The 16,454-nt window shown below is 40.4% G+C and overlaps 1 protein-coding gene across 1 annotated transcript in view; it reads left to right on the top strand.

The window, feature by feature from the left end:
* The window catches only part of GUCY2F (guanylate cyclase 2F, retinal), a 111,042-nt gene extending 95,539 nt beyond the window's left edge, over positions 1–15,503 (top strand). The window contains exons 16-20 of the mRNA XM_050775226.1: positions 216–314; positions 3,286–3,380; positions 9,463–9,551; positions 9,644–9,732; positions 13,156–15,503. Coding sequence (XP_050631183.1) covers positions 216–314; positions 3,286–3,380; positions 9,463–9,551; positions 9,644–9,731 — 371 coding nt within the window. The 3' untranslated portion in view covers position 9,732; positions 13,156–15,503. The remainder of the gene's footprint in view (positions 1–215; positions 315–3,285; positions 3,381–9,462; positions 9,552–9,643; positions 9,733–13,155) is intronic.
* Positions 15,504–16,454: the final 951 nt, after the last annotated feature.

The raw sequence follows: 16,454 nt of genomic DNA, 5'->3' as shown, positions 1-16,454 counted from the left end.
ATCAGAAGGGCAGTCATGTCTGCACTGTTATAAATTTGCTTTCTTGTAGGGCAAAGAGTTCATTACTCATTATGTCTTTCTTCAGATTCCCAGAGCTATATGATGGCAACTTTTATTCTTTTACAAAGATACATTCCTTCCTCTTTGTACCATTCCTCTATTAGCATTGGGTGCGTACCTGTTGACTGTAATTCCAACCCCCTGCTACTCTACAGGGCCGGTTGTTGCTGGAGTGGTGGGCCTCACCATGCCCAGATACTGCTTGTTTGGAGACACTGTGAACACAGCTTCTCGGATGGAATCAACAGGCTTACGTGAGTACCTAATAGAGGGATGGATAGGATGGCACCATCCTGCTATTGAGAAGGTAATTCTTCTTCACAGACATGAAAGAGAGCAGGGTACTTGATGTTTTAATGTTTTAAAGAAAAATAAAAGATAATTTGAGAAGATTGAGATTTATCACACATTTTCCTGGTCTCTAATGGCAAACCAGTAGGGGGTGATGTTGGACTGAACATGTACCTTTCTTGTTCTAGAAATGAAGCTGTAGCTAAGTGACACCAAAACAGCCACTCAATTTGATAAAAACAACTAAAATAGTATTTTGGGTAAAGAAAAAAATTGGCCGGGCTTGTGGGTTTGTGGGAGTCATGTTGAGAAAAGAACTACATGAGGGACTGACATTTTCCATTTTTCAACTAGTTTGTGGAGACACACTGAAGCCAGCTGCCTCCCAGTTGCCTACTGTTTGCTGTTGCAGTCCCCTTTTTGAACCAGTTAGGACCCCAGGAGTTCTGGCTTCATCAAATAGCCCTCTAGAACTTAGCTAGCAATAATCCCTCAATCCAAGTAGCTTGGAATTCTGAAATAATTTATTGCAACTTCCCTGTATATAAAACCCTTAGCTTCTATCAAAACAGGCATAGTATCAAAGATACCATTTCTTCTCTGCTTCTTTGAAAAGAAAACTGTACAAACCATATGCCATTTGTCTGTTTGTAAGATGCTGGCTCAACTCTTACTTGGTTATTTACTGCCACTACAGAATCACAATGTGCCTTTTGCTTATATCATGGTTGAGCAAAGCATTTTTTATGCTATTATAGGAAGAGCATAGAGAATAACATTAAATTCTATATGTAGTTTTCATGGATTTTATACCAAAAAAGGGAAGAAATCAATTAAGCCCTTAGAAGCTCTAGCTCTGGCAAGAAAAGTTCTTCCCAAACTTCAGCAATATACTCAAACTAGTCCCTGATGTTATGGTGGCCTGTATAACAGTGGGTGGTGCCCTGTCTGACCCCACTTCCCATCACTCATGTGTAGAAACAGGCTTACACAATGGGTCCAGTCTTAGTCAATCTAGCCTGTGCAGCCATGATTAAGGAGGCAGTATGGAACTTAGAAGCTGTTGTCAGAATAAATTTTCTGACATCTGGGAAAGTCTTCAAACTCCTTAGATATGGCAGAGGCCATGGAAGTAGCCATCCAGGAACTGCTGCATGAATATGGCTTTGCATATGATTTTACTCTTAAAGTGCAACCCAAGATGAAGTGACATTTATCATGGAACTGCAATGCAGATTTGGCGCAGTATTCTGGACTGATGTAAGCTTGTAGAAGGCTGAAGTCATATTCTGGTCTGAACCAGGGAAAACTCCACACATTTCACATTGGAAATACAAAGTCGAGACCAGAAATTGAATTTTGAGATTTAGACAGCTCCTTGCCCAGTGATCAGCTAGGAAGAAGAAAATGGAGTGAATCACCCACAGCAGGAGTTTATTAAGCACTGACTGTGCAAGGAAGTTATTGTGAAGCATACAAAGAAGTATACACACATGCTCTCTGTGCTAAAGGAGCTGGTTAATGTGCTTTTCTAAAAGCTAATGACCATGACCCAAATATGACATTAAGCTCCACAACTGAATGGAGATCTGTAGAGAGGTAGCCTCTCCTCACATTGGATATGAAATCAGGATATGTCACACATCTATTAATAAAAACATTATTTCCTCAATATCTCCTTTGTGCTCAGTTGAAACCACTGAGATTCTGGAATGGAAGTGACTTGTGACCCAGCCCTGGAGTGATTCTCCTTACCATACAAGTGGATGGTCGTTGGTATGAGCTATCTCTCTTTTAAGCTGTGTGTTCCCTACTATCAAGATTACTGAAAGGTTCTCTGAAGACCAGATGCTTGTGGGATGCACACATAGGACTGGCTAGGAATATACTGGCTGGGCATGTATATTTTAGGAATAGGACAACCTTTTTTGAATAAGGGCTTTGGGTGATCATGAGTTAATGAGGAAGACACAAACAAACAACAGTACTGAGCTATCAAGAGAAAGAACGTCATTGTGAGTATACGCAGCAGAAAATCCTTGCAGGTCTCTCAAGCCGTGCCTTCTTACTCAGGTTGTAATCAGCTTTTTTTTTTTTTTTTTTTTTTTTTTAAATGATTTTCTCAAGCATGTGTGAAAACTAGCCTTGGACTTTTATTTAAGACTCAACCTCAGCAAGGTCTCGCTTCATGGGGTGACAGTTTTTAGAAATGTCAAGGATCTTACCTGAGTGAACAAGTGATTATTCTTCATCAAATAATTACTCTTAGGTTCTAAATAAAATTTTAATGTGGCAGTTCCCCATGTAAATCTCTTATCCCAGATTGAGATCATTGGTTGGAAAATAGTACATTCATGTGTAGACACAGCTAGGTGCCCCCACCCAAAGGTCAGCTATAAATGTACAGTCTTCACAAAATATTTGTTGAAAGAGTTCTTGGCATATTTCTCATTGATGTTTTATTTTTCAGTATAGCAATGTTGAGAGATAATTGTAAGAATGCATATGAAAAAGACATCCTTTTGCCTCTTAAGATATGTAAAGCATGAGAGTTCAGCCATAGTAGCAGCCTGTGAAAGAAGCTGCTGAAGTCAAACTTTCTTCAAATGACGTCACGTTTCAGCCAAGAGCACAGTAGATGCTGGTTTCTCCATCTCGACCTTTGAGTTAAATTAACACCTTTCCATTGCATGGCCTTTCATTTGAGATAGTGTCTAGGAGGCTGATAGGTGCTACAACTAATGCCTTATTTGGACCTGGTGAGGAAGGCAATCACTCCCTCTCCACCTCTTGTGAAACCCTAAGTAAACCTCTCTCAGGACGTTGCTAATGGTCCAGTCCATTTACAAGTGAAGACATTTATTACATTGATATTTTCTCATTAATTTTACCAATGAGAAAGGAGCTCAAATCATGTCTCTCCTTCTTTTGCAGCTTATCGCATTCATGTCAGTCTCAGCACTGTTACAATTCTTCAAAATCTGAGTGAGGGCTATGAAATGGAGCTTCGAGGAAGAACAGAGCTCAAGGTATAATGTCTTTTTGTTTTTTGAGCCAGACTATTTGGATACACCTGCTTCTGGAGAGGTCATGGTCTCCTAAAAGAGTTTACCTGGGAGTCTGATACTCAGAGCTATAACTTGGGCAGAATCTTCAGCCCCATTTGGGGTTCCCAAAAGATTGCTCCATTTTGCCTCAATTTTCTTCTCTTTAAAATATGGCTACAGTGGGGAGGAGTATTGAGATTTTTTCTGCATTTTTCAGACTTTAAGTTGTATCTTTCTCTCTTAAAGAACTGCACAAAATTTGGCTTTCCAATGAGCTGCACTATTATTTACATTTTCTAACCTGCATTTGTTCACTGTTTGGCAGTGCCAGCCATTGTTAATAAGCCACAGTATTTGTTAGTTTGGATTTTCTATTCACTTTCTCAGCGGCCACCCTTCCTGGGTGAAAGGCACCCATTGGCACACTATTTGCAGAGAGACATTTTCTTTCCCTAAGAAACCAGGAGGAACAAAGTCAGTTTCTATGAAAGACAAACATTTTGTAACTCCTTTTTCCCTGTTAGAGTTATCGCTTGACCTGAGATATAGGATTAGAATCATTTTAGTTTTATTTTTTTTTGCCATTTCCACTACATTCTATTTATCTATTTCTGAATGACCCAAAGACCACCGGTTGACCCAGTTGTAAGAGAGCTCAGTGATATAACAATCTAACTCCCTCATTTTCAGATGAAGAACCAAGGTCCAGAGAGGTGAAGTAGTTTGAGCAGGGTCACACCGTCAACTGATAGCAGAATCAGGTCAAGACTCAGGAAGCCTGACTTCCTTTTTAGCGACCTTTCCATGACATCATGCTCCATGAAGATGATTTTCTCAGTGATTATTTTTGGGTAAAGCAAGAGCAGGGCACTAAGTGATGCACAATTAGCTTCTGACTTTGGCATTCCTTTTCTAAATGGTGGCAAGTTACACGTAGCTAGATTTTAGACGTTAAAATTTGGAAGGTCTAATTCTCGTTGATAACTTCCTCCTATGGCGAGTCCTAGTTTTTTCCTTCCAATAGGTTATTAGTATCTTCCAGTAGGTTGGATGAGTCACTTTACAAGGGGACAGAGGCTCCTTTCCCACCTCTTGCAGAGAACTCAGACAGTGAAATGATGGGGACAGGGATATTACTTGGGCAGCAAATCTAACTGTCCAAAGCTTTTGTGATCCTTCTATACATTATGTCATATTTCAACAGAGGAGTAGAAATGCAGCTTGGTTTCCTGAAGACCTTTTCCTCTGCATTGCTGGGCAGAGATCCCTCATTTAAAAACCGACGAGTTGCCACTTTTGAAACTGAAAAACGAAAATGCATCCCTGTCCCCATGGTTTTTATTGTCCCACAAATTCAGTTCAGGAGCACTCACATCTTTGGGTATTTCAAGTACAAAATCAGGACTTAACTTCAAAAGGGCCCTTTGCAGTTTCGTGGTTTCCTCAACCCCAGGGAATCTGGGAACATTTTGTAGCAGGTTGGAAGAGGAGCCTTTTCCTGATGCCACATTGGGCCTGGGTTATTGTAGTGTCAGGGTCCTTATAAGGAGGAGAGATTAAGAGGGAAGAGAAGAGGGAGCCTCAGAGGAAAGGAAGGGGCAATGAGAACAAGGAAGAGGAGAGGAAGTAAGGCCCCAGGAAAGGTCAGGAGAGGCGGAGGGATCCTTTCTGTGTGTGTACCCTCTACCTCACCACCAGAAACAGGTGTTGTACATTGCATCATAGGGGCTGAGGGGCATGGGGTTTCTGGTCCACCAGGGACATGCAATATACCCCCAATAAGACCATGTCACCAGCACACTTCAGAAATTCTGATTCAACATTTTCACTCCTCATCTACTCTGTGCTACTAGAAGCAAGAGTTGCTCTAGTACATGGGGCAGAAATATCACATTTGATGGTGAGCCTGGTGTGATTTCAAAGTTGATGGCTAGAAATGTCTTTTCCTTCCAACTGACTGATGTTTGAAATTCCTCCATTAAAGCCTTTTCTCTTGGGCTCAAGGCTTGTATCCAGTAAGAACATTCTTCCCCCCACCGCATCTCCTCCACTAGGTTGATGACACTTTATGTTGTTTCCCTCAGTGGAATCAAAAACATGGATTAATTGGGTGAGAGAGGAGAACATAGGGCAGTTGAGTAATTGGCTGGGTTGAGGTTACAAAGAAAGAGAACAAAGTGAGGAAGCTGAAGTAGCTTGGGGGAGGACTCATTTAGAGATGAGAAGCTCGGCCTCTTGTGCCCACTGCCCATTGCCCACTTCAACCCCCTCTTGTACTATACTGGCAACAAATTATCAATGCCTAGCTGGCCAGTTCTGCTTTTTCAATATTTCTCTCCTGATGGGCTAGTGATAAGTCACTGTATTACCTCTTCTCGTACATGAGTCGTGTTTCAGTCACTGTTTTTCTGACAAGTGTGGAGCTCCTTGCTGAGATTTTTGTATATATCTAGGCTTATCAGCTGTATTTACCAGAAGCTTTTAGGTAGAGCTACATTCTGGGGAGACTTTCTCAAATGATTGCTCTTCAGCCAGTTTATGTTGTTGTTGTCAGAGGTGGACACTTTATAAATACTTCGTAATTTTTTATTGTAAACTGACAATTAATAATTGTGTATTTTTATGGGGTACAAAGTGATGTTAGGATTTAGTAATACAATGTGGAATAATTCAATCAAACCAGTTAACATATCCATCACCTCAAATACTTAACATTTCTTTTGTGGTGGCAACATTTGAAATGCATTCGCTTAGTGATTTTGAAATGTACAACATTATTAACTATATTCACTATGATATGCAATAGAGCTGAAAAAAATCACACGTATTCCTCCTGTCTAACTGAACAAATTTTGTGTTCTTACACCATCATCTCTTAATTTCACCCACCTTTGGCTTCTGTAACCGCCATTCTACTCTCTACTTCTATTAGTTCAATTGTTTTAGATTCCACGTATAAATGAGAACATGCAGTATTTGCCTTTCTGTGCCTGGGTTATCTCACTTAGCAAACATTTTCAATTCCATTCATGTTGTCACAAGTGATAGAATTTCTTTCTTTTTAAAGGATGAATAGTATTCCATTGTGTTTATATGCTACTTTTTTTATCCATTCGTCTGTTGATAAACGGGTTGATTCCATAACTTGGCTATTGTGCCTAGTGCTGCAATGAACATGGGAGTGCAGATATCTTTTTGACAAACTAATTCCAATATTTTGAGTAAATACCCTGAAGTGGAATTGCTAGATCATATGGTAATTTAACTTTTTGGAGAAATCTTCATGCTGTTTTCTATAATGGCTGTACTAATTTACATTCTAGAGGTGGGCACTTTCTGAACTTGTCTTTGAATTCTGGGGTTAAACAGTATTTGGTTCTCAGGTTCCTAAGTATTAGTGTTTGTTTTATTTTCCCCAATATTTTCTACTCATACCCAACCCCTAGCGTACACACACAAGCAGTCAAGTGTGCATATAAGCACACACATGCACACACACCAGCAACTGAATTAAGAAATGGTGAGATTGTACTGACAGATCCATGAAGGTCAGAAAGTTTTGCCTCAAATTCTTGCCCCATAACTGACTTAATGTCTGACATCAGACAAGTAATTTCACCCTCTCTCCGTGCTTTCATTTGTCCACATGGAGGCCTCATCTGACTTGCGGTTATCAGGAAGCTCATTAATCTCACAAGCTTCAAATTTCCCAATAGTTGCTTTTTGGCCTCTAGATCTGCCTTTTGACTCCAGTGTGTTGGAGAAGTTTTGTGGTATGGAAGGAAGAGCCTTTAAAATTTGGTGTCTAGGAGATGGGTTCAAGTCCCAGTTGTACCTAATTATTGACAAGTCATTTAATCTCCAGGAACCTCAGTGTCCCCATTCGCAGAATGAGATTAATAATTAATGGAAGGAAGAGCCTTTAAAATTTGGTGTCTAGGAGATGGGTTCAAGTCCCCGTTGTGCCTATTTATTGACAAGTCATTTAATCTCCAGGAACCTCAGTGTCCCCATTCGCAGAATGAGATTAATAATTAACCTATATTCTAGATTTTTGTGAGGATTAAGTAAGATCGGAGATACCAAAATGTCTCAGAAGCATCATGCCAAAGTAAGATGCTATTATTTGGGGGATCTCTAGGACTGCTTAGGGATTGATATTGGGTCAAAGAGTTTGCTTCAGGCTTTAGTTGTTGCCATACTTGTTTTCTCTCTTTTTCTCCCTTTAGCAAAATTGTGGAAGTCAGGTAGGTAAACAGAGAACTAGGATTCTAAGAATTCTTTTGGATGGGCTCCAAAACCTCAGAGGGCCCCTGGAGCTCCCCTGCATACTCTGATTTGGAAGCTTGCCTGAGTCCATAACACTTCCATCCTCTTTTGCAACCATTAGTTTTGGCATCCCAGTGTGTCCTAAGACCCACCCAAATCTTTGGACAATTCTGGCATCTACAAAGCTCCCTTGGAGATTGGCATGCTGTCCTGATAGCCTCTAGATCTCAAGACAAACAGTCAAATATGGCTGAGGGTGGGGGACTCTTGAGTTTGAACTTTAATAGTATGTTTTTCCAAAATAAGATCCAATGGCACCTTGAGTATTCCAAGTGTACAAGGGCTGAGAGTTTCAATTAATGAAACAGTCTGATTATTTACTGGGCAACTGTCTGTATAAGACACCACACTAGATACCGTGTAAAAAGAAAAAGCTTTGGAAGCAGAAGAGTTGGGCTTAATGTGTTTAGGGCCTAAAACATGGCCTAGTGGTTGTGTTTAACCATACTGTGAGCTCCTTAAGGATGGAGCCATCTCTGTATTTCCAGCCCTAGTACAGGAGGAGTGGAATAAATGAAAGAATGCATGAAGGAATATATTTTCAAGTTGTTTACCTCTTCTGAAAACAGAGTAGGCTCAAATAGTCCAATTATTTGAACTGTTTGAGACTTAGGGAGAGTCTGATGCCAGTTAATGGAGGTTGGACTATGTGGTATGCTCTTTCTACTTGCCTCATAGAAGGCTTGTTCAAGCCTTGAATCAAATATTTGCAAAATGCTTTGAGATTCTCCAATTAAATGTGCTAATTATTATGGTCATTGTCATTATTATTAAGGGATAAATATATGTGATGTAAAATAGGGAACAGTGGATTTGATATTTAAAGGGGGCAAATCTAATTGGAATTTCGAAGTTAAACAATTCAGAACTGCTCCAAATGAGAGCTGCTGAGAGTGAGACCATATTTCAGATTAATGAGTTGGAAACACATCCCATTACTTTCCTCAGTCTTGGTAAACACATTTTTTTCTTATGGATTAGAGGAAATGAGAGAACAGATGAAAGAGAATTGAAAGGAGGAGAGAGAAGCACATTGAGAGGAAAGTTTACTGGAAAGAGAGGAAGGCAGAACAGAGGCAGAAAATTTGACTCCTCTGAGGTCGTCACTCAGGCCCTGGGGTGACTAACTTGAGTGTACACTCCTTTTCTCTTCTTAGACCTGTGGTTCTTGACAACCAAGTAACTGAGCTATAAATGGAGGCCAACTTGGGGTCTTGCCCTACCTGTGAGAGTCCCTTGGCTGGAAGAAAAGAACACTGCACAAATGTAGACCTCTCAAAATAGCCAGGATAATTTAGGCTTAAAATTTAACAGCCTGTTTTCTATTTCTACTCTCTTTTTGGGTTTGGTGAGAGCCATTGAATGAGAGGGTAAGGAGGTAGGTAGAATCTGAATATATGCACCCTAGATACAGAAGACAATGGCTTGCCTAATGCCAAAAGATCAGGGCACAAATGATATACAAAATCTTCAACTGGGCATCCAGACATTTGGTTGCTGTGAAGCCAAACATCCACATATTCCCAATGATGAAGCTATATGGTGGCGGGAGACAAAGCATCTGGATGACAGCTTGATATGGTGTTCACTTTTCATCTGGCTGCTCTGGCTCAGCCCCGTAGGGAGGAAGACTCCAGGGAGTGGTGAGGCAATTTCTGAGCCAACCTGAATGCTTGTATCCTTTTGGAATATTGATTATAACATGCTTAAGATTTTTCATGTTTTCTATAATAAGGGCAAAGGCACAGAGGAGACCTTCTGGCTGATTGGGAAAAAAGGCTTCACGAAGCCCCTTCCTGTGCCCCCACCAGTGGACAAAGATGGGTAAGTGGAGTTCACATTTAATTGGAGTCTTCCTATGCCATACTCTGCCACACTTTCTTCACTACCTATTTAATGTCTCCCCTGCCCTGCAGGCAAGTGGGCCATGGCCTACAGCCAGTGGAAATTGCAGCCTTCCAAAGAAGAAAAGCAGAAAGGCAGTTGGTGAGAAACAAGCCATAAGGTAATAGCCAGGAGGAAAACAGCACAGCAGCTTGCCAAATTTTCAAATCTGGAGCTTCCTTTGGCATGCGTGCCAGTGTCAGCCTACACTCTGTTGGCATAGTGTGATGGAGCTGGAGAATTTCCACGGTCTAATAAAATGGGTGAAAATCTTGTTGTGGGGAGGCCTGCTGCAGGGTGAACTGCACTTGAGGGAAGTTGTCTGCCCTGGCCCGAGAGAGACCCTTGCCTCTTGCCCTGACAACACATTTGAATGCTAACAAAGCTGGCCTTGCTATCCAGTTATCAGGTAGGTACACCTGTCTCTTTTATTGTTGAGCACCTGGGCCACATGGTGAGCCACATCAGATCTTTAGAGACTTACATCTGTCTAGGCAATAGTAATAGGACTACCTGCTATTCCTGGGATCTGTTGGCAAGACCACCTTGGAGGGGATATTTATGTCATTTCCTCCGGAGGCACTGCCTGATCGCTTTCACGGTTGGCCTTGCCAAGCAAAATAAGACTGGCTACTCTTTAACTGCCTGGCTTGTATTCAGGACAATTTCTCCCATCCTTTCTCCCCTACTAGGATGGTACAATTCTGAAGCAGCAACAACCACCTAATTATCAGGAATTCTCTCCACATATTTATCCATATTTATCTCTGAGGAATCCATTGTGTTCTTTGTCTCTTCTCAGTATCTCTTATCTTCTTTATCGTGTTTGCTTTTTGTTTTTTTCTTTTTTAAAATCTTGCTTTCTTATTCTCTCTTCCATGGAAACTTTGACCCTGAAACATTTCGCTCTCTCCACATATCCTTGGAAATCACAAGATTCTAAGGTAAACATTAAGGCATCTCCACATACTCCTGCTCCCTTGTTCTCTAACCTGTCCCAGAATAATCACAATTCTAACAGCAACTACTAAAGGCATCCACATACTTTCATATTCTCCTACTGGCCTCTGATGACTTTGTTGATTCTTTGTGACTGTTTCTGTCCTAAGGAAACCCCAATGCATCTTCACTTCTGCAATAATAACAGGTACCCTGAACTAGTCGTAAACATTTATGCATTACAAAGGCTTCTGTATTGAGTGTGTGGCTCTTCTGCAGCCTCCTGCATCACCCTCTGACTCCCTGACACCTGGGGCCAGGATTTGTTCTACAGTCTTCCAATTTCCAGAACCATTCTTTCCTTTGAGTAGGGAAACACAGCAACAACCTCTGACACAGACAGACACACACACAGATCCAGACACATACTCTCTAGCCTCTCTCTCTCTCTCTCTCTCTCTCTCTCTCTCTCTCCCCCCCCCCCTCCCCTCTCCCTCTCTCTCCCCTTCCCTCCCTTTCTCCCTCTCTCCCTCTCTCCCTCTCCCCCCTCCTCTCTCTCTCTCTCTCTCTCTCCTCTCTCTCTCTCTCTCTCTCTCTTTTTTTCTCTCTCTCCCTCTCTCCCTCTCTCCCTCTCCCCCCTCCTCTCCTCTCTCTCTCTCTGTTTCTCTTCAGGAAAGTGTTTGGAAGCTCTCGAAGGATTTATCCCTTTGGAAGGGTAGTGTGGCATTGGAGGCACTGTACAAGAACCCATCCATTCCTAAGAATGTGTTGGAGTTTGCAGCACAAAATACTGCAACTCACCATCATTGGCTGTGTGCTTGGTAGTGCTTTCCTGACATACAGATGAATGTTGCTTAGGTCATTTGTAAATTCACTCATCTGGAACCCCTTGACAGAGGGCCAGCTTCTGTGTACTGTAGATATATGGAACAGATCGAAGCCATTGGGTCAAGAGAGGATTCCACCTCTGGTCCTGGCCTCGTTAACACAGGTACTTCAATCAGCCTGTTAACTGACCACATGGCCTTGCTGGCCTATACAAATCACAAAAGTCCCCAAGAAGTACACCCCTGACAAATTTCAGAAGGCTTGTCCTAAATCCAAGCACACCTATGTTGCTGTTACTTGCTAACACCGCCTATTCCAGAATGTTTCCAACTTTCTGTGAATTTACAGGCTGACACTTACTGGGATAGACCCAACTTACAAAAGACCTATGACACCTATGAATGCCACTGACTTGCTGCCACCATCGTAAGAGATGTTGAGGAAAAACTTGAAACCTTTAAGAGAGCCCTGTGAGGTTGGACAGGAAGGATGAAAAACTGCTATGAAAGGGGGCACAGCTTTGGTGAAGTGATTATAGGGGCTGCCTCAAGCAGGGCCCTACCTGATAACTCTTACCTTGTGTCCCCAAATATCCACTACTTCTCAAACCTGGTTTTTGTATCATCTGGTTACTTTCCATAACATTTCACCAACTGGGGTTAATTTTGGGCTGACAAGCCCCCTCTTTTAATCATAGATGTGCTTTTTTGAGGGTGAGAAGCAATTAATCACCCATATCATAATGAAGGTGAACTGAGCTAACTGTTCAGGAGGATTTGGTTATTTTGATTAGGACAAGGAGAAATGGCGAAGTTGGCAGTTTTGAAGAATAGAGGGTCACACTGGCAGACTTGGGATAACACAAAAGCAGTGGATCCCTGGGAAATAGGAAAGGGTGAAAGTAAGTATGAAGATGGAAAAGTTAGCTTACATTCCACCTCTTTTAAGCCTTTTGAGTCTTTATTGGACTCAACGAATGGAGAGAAAGCACATTTTCCTTCTGCTATCAGGACCCAAGACCCCCACGAGAGCTTTAATATAACTCTGCTCCATGTGAGTTAAATCAGCCTTTGTGGACTGGCTAGAAACCTGACCACCACACATATAGCACTGTTACTATGGAGGAAGCCATTCCAAGTTCCAAATCATCGACTTATAAATGTGTAGAACATACCTCATTAGTAAGTTGAGACCACCTGTATATTAACATGCCCTCTTTTTTTTTTTTAATTTATTTATTATTATTATACTTTAAGTTGTAGGGTACATGTGCATAACGTGCAGGTTTGTTACATATGTATACTTGTGCCATGTTGGTGTGCTGCACCCATCAACTCGTCATTTACATCAGGTATAACTCCCAATGCAATCCCTCCCCCTTCCCCCCTCCCCATGATAGGCCCCGGTGTGTGATGTTCCCCTTCCTGAGTCCAAGTGATCTCATTGTTCAGTTCCCACCTATGAGTGAGAACATACGGTGTTTGGTTTTCTGTTCTTGTGATAGTTTGCTAAGAATGATGGTTTGTTAAATTTGTAAAACCCCTGTAAATAGCAATGTCTAATCATGCAAATCTGACACATGTAATAATGTTTATTTGTTTAACAATCCAGGAAATTTGAGCAATTTGCAAGCTGTTTATGGAATATAATAGTGGTGTGGGGCTTGGAATCATTCATACTGAAATCCTGTGAAAGGCCTAGGATATATAAGGTATGCTTACTGTTTTGGCCTAGGATATATAAGGTATGGTTACTGTTTTCTCTTTCTCTCGCCCAGGGGCAAAGGGCTCCAAGATTTGAATCTTCTCTTGGTGAGGCAATGGAAAAGCTCACTTCAGTTCAACAAATTGTTCTGCTTGGGCAAGAAATTAGTGAATGACTACACCTCTGAGGATGACCTAATTCCAGTGTGAGCAGGACACTGGGAAGTATTTTTAAAAGTTTCGCTCAGTACCCAGCTATCACTAGCAAGGCCGTATGAATGTAAACTGCAATAGATGTGAACTTTATTGAAGAGTAGAGAGCCACCTCCAAGTTTAGTCATTCCAAAGTAGCAGGCCCAACTTGGATGAAGATGAGAAGCTCTCTATTTTCACAGAAAAAAAGTAGGAGGCACTATGTTTTCTTTTTCATTTCATTTTAATCTCTAGAAAGTATTTAATGAACATAATTTATGACTCAGATACTATAAGATTAGTGCCAGGAAAAAAAAAAAAAAAAAACCTTCACAAACATACATCTGAATCCCAGTCTATTGTGATCTCAATTGGCTGGAATGCATAAGGAAGAAGGAGGGAGAAGAGTCTGGTTAATTGTGTTGTTTGGATAACTGAAGGCTAAGAAGTTTCTTTGTTTCCTTATTGCTCATTTTTCAAAATCTTTCCAAAACTGTCACGGTCTCTTTTCCTAAGTTGGGCAACATAATTGGATTGTCCTTGCTAGATGAGTATTTCATTGCGACTCAGGGTAGTATTCTAAACATGACAGAATAAATGTAAGATATGTTGTCAGGGTAAAATATATAAAAATCATGGATTGAACTGAGCGATTCCCTTAAAGTTTTGTACTTTCCCTCCCTTTTCCTGCCCACCCTGCCTTTCAACCCTCTACCCCTTCTCCTAAAATAAATCCCTTTGAACATTTGTTTTTACTTTATGCTTTTAGTTTTCCAGATTCCACTTTCAAGGGGTTATTGGCAGTGGCTTGCCGCAGTCACGTGGACCAAAGCAATAAGGCTTAAGTCTCAGGCATGTTTAAAATAGTTAAGCAAGCTTTTCCTCTTGTTTATTATATTTAAAAAATCTCCTTATTAAAACAGCTGAACCCAAACATATCAGCTAGTAAAGCAGTTAATTCTTTTTAGTACAACCCCTTTTAAAGAAATAAATGCCTAAGGTATAATTTGATACCTTTCTCACTATTATTTAATTTTTCCACTATCAACTCACCCTGAATCTGAGCTTAGAGTCAAAAGTTCTTCCCAGCAGTTTTCCTTCAACCTTTAGTCAAAGGCCCTTGGACTACTTATCTCTTAACAGAATCCAACTTCTGCCAGCCTCCGGTGGTCTATTTACCATGCCAAAGCTGTTCAAGAGGACGCAGAAAAGGCTTAAGTTACCTTTCAACTTCCTTGAGCTGAGTTTCTAACTCCTTTTTCCAGACATATCAGAGAAGGACACATAAAATATCATCCTCTATTTTTATCAAGGTCTTAGTCAAAAACTGAGCTTTTAAGACCTAACTAGAAGTTTGGGCGACAAATGTAATAATGTTTATTTGTTTAACAATCCAGGAAAGTTGAGGAATTTGCAAGCTGTTTATGGAATATGGTGGTGGTGTGGGGCTTGGAATTATTCATATTGAAATCCTGTGAAAGGTCTAGGATATACAAGGCATATGTTTTCTCTTTCTCTCACCCTAGGGCAAAGGGCTCCAAGATTTGAATCTTCTCTTGGTGAGGCAATGAAAAAGCTTTTCTTCTTCCAGAGATGGTAGCATTATCCTGCAGTATACATATGGAAGGATAATTGAGGGCAAGGGAGTGGGAGTGGGGCTGCAGCTCCAGATCCTCCATGAATTTGTATTCTCCCAAACACAGTTCAGTTATTTAGCCCTAGGACCTACAGCTCCAGCGTGGGCGTGCAAAATGAACGTTGCTCAGCCAAAATCTTTTATTAAGCAACAAAACCCACTGAGAGTGATTCTTAACTTTGTATCTGATCCTATCCCCTATTTCCCTCCTTAGTATTTCTCTAGTCCAGCATGTCAACCAAGTTTATCTTGTCAAGCCTACTAATTCTGTCTTGTTCATGATCACATCTCCCTTTGCTTGATTTTATCATGAGGCCCTTTGTAAAACTATTCCATCCATTTTTAGATTCTTTTTCATTAAGGCCTTCTGCATTGACCAAAACTAAGTTTTCTTCAATTTTTCTTAGTGCTTTAATTATCTGATCAGAAGAAAAACCATTCCCTACTCTCATATACTATTTGATTTATTTAGGGAGGTACAGCATGATTCTCACATACAGCTGATTATTTCTCTATTTGTCTGTTGCTACTAACACACTGGCTTGAGTTGGTCATTAAGAGGGAGTAAAAATTTCTTCCCAGTTGTTTTCCTAAGTACCCTTATATTCCTTGTATAAAATAAATTATTTAGAAAACAATTCAAATAAAGTTTTCAAACAAATTTAAATTTATCTTATCACATCCCTCATATCTGCTTGTTTTCTTGTGATTTATCTTTTAAAAATAAATTATTGGAAAAACAAAGCCAAATGTGAATGGACTGCAAGTTAGGTTTTGCTTATTTGAGGTTTTACTGTACTTTACAACATAACTTAATAAAGTGATCATCCCATGGGGAATTATATAAGTCCTTTTCTTTAGATTTTTTTTTTCCTTATGGACCTCAGCAGCAATATATGTTCATTGTAGAAAATTTAGAAAAACACAGAAAGGCACACAGGAAGTTAGGATTGTTCAAAATTCCTTTAGATCCTTTATTCTATCTTCCCTGTTTGGCTTCACTTCATAGATTATTGCATGTTATTATAGCATCTACCTAGCCAAAGAATACCTGAACTCAGCTGATTCTGAAATTACCCACTTTGCTTTTATTTTATTTTATTGTTGGCAATATTATTCATATTTTTGATGGTAGAGGTTGACTCTGTTTAGATTTTGGGAAGCTTTCAGTGATCCAGTCATTCTTTCTTGCACTTGGGATAGTGAAGCAGGAGGAGATAGCAGATGGCTATCTACTTCATCAGAGGGCCATAACTAGGTTTACTACATAAAGCAACTCTAACAAGAAGTATTGTTGCAAGGACTCTCGTTTTTCCTACCCTGTCTTAGACATAGTATAAACAACTTTATTACCAAACTACTCATATAATTACATTCTTGTCCTTAATCCAACTGGAATCAACTTCCAAGGAGTAGGAGGTGGCAAACAGCCAGACAGTAATACTTCATTCACTGGGTGGTCACATCTATGTGACATCAAATAGTTGAACGTAACTTAAACACTCAATTGAATCAAGTAAGTATTAATTAGCCAAAAGTCCACAG

The sequence above is a fragment of the Macaca thibetana genome, chromosome X (assembly GCF_024542745.1).
Source record: "Macaca thibetana thibetana isolate TM-01 chromosome X, ASM2454274v1, whole genome shotgun sequence".
Taxonomy (NCBI): Eukaryota; Metazoa; Chordata; class Mammalia; order Primates; family Cercopithecidae; genus Macaca; species Macaca thibetana.
This window is presented reverse-complemented; position numbering and strand designations above follow the sequence as displayed.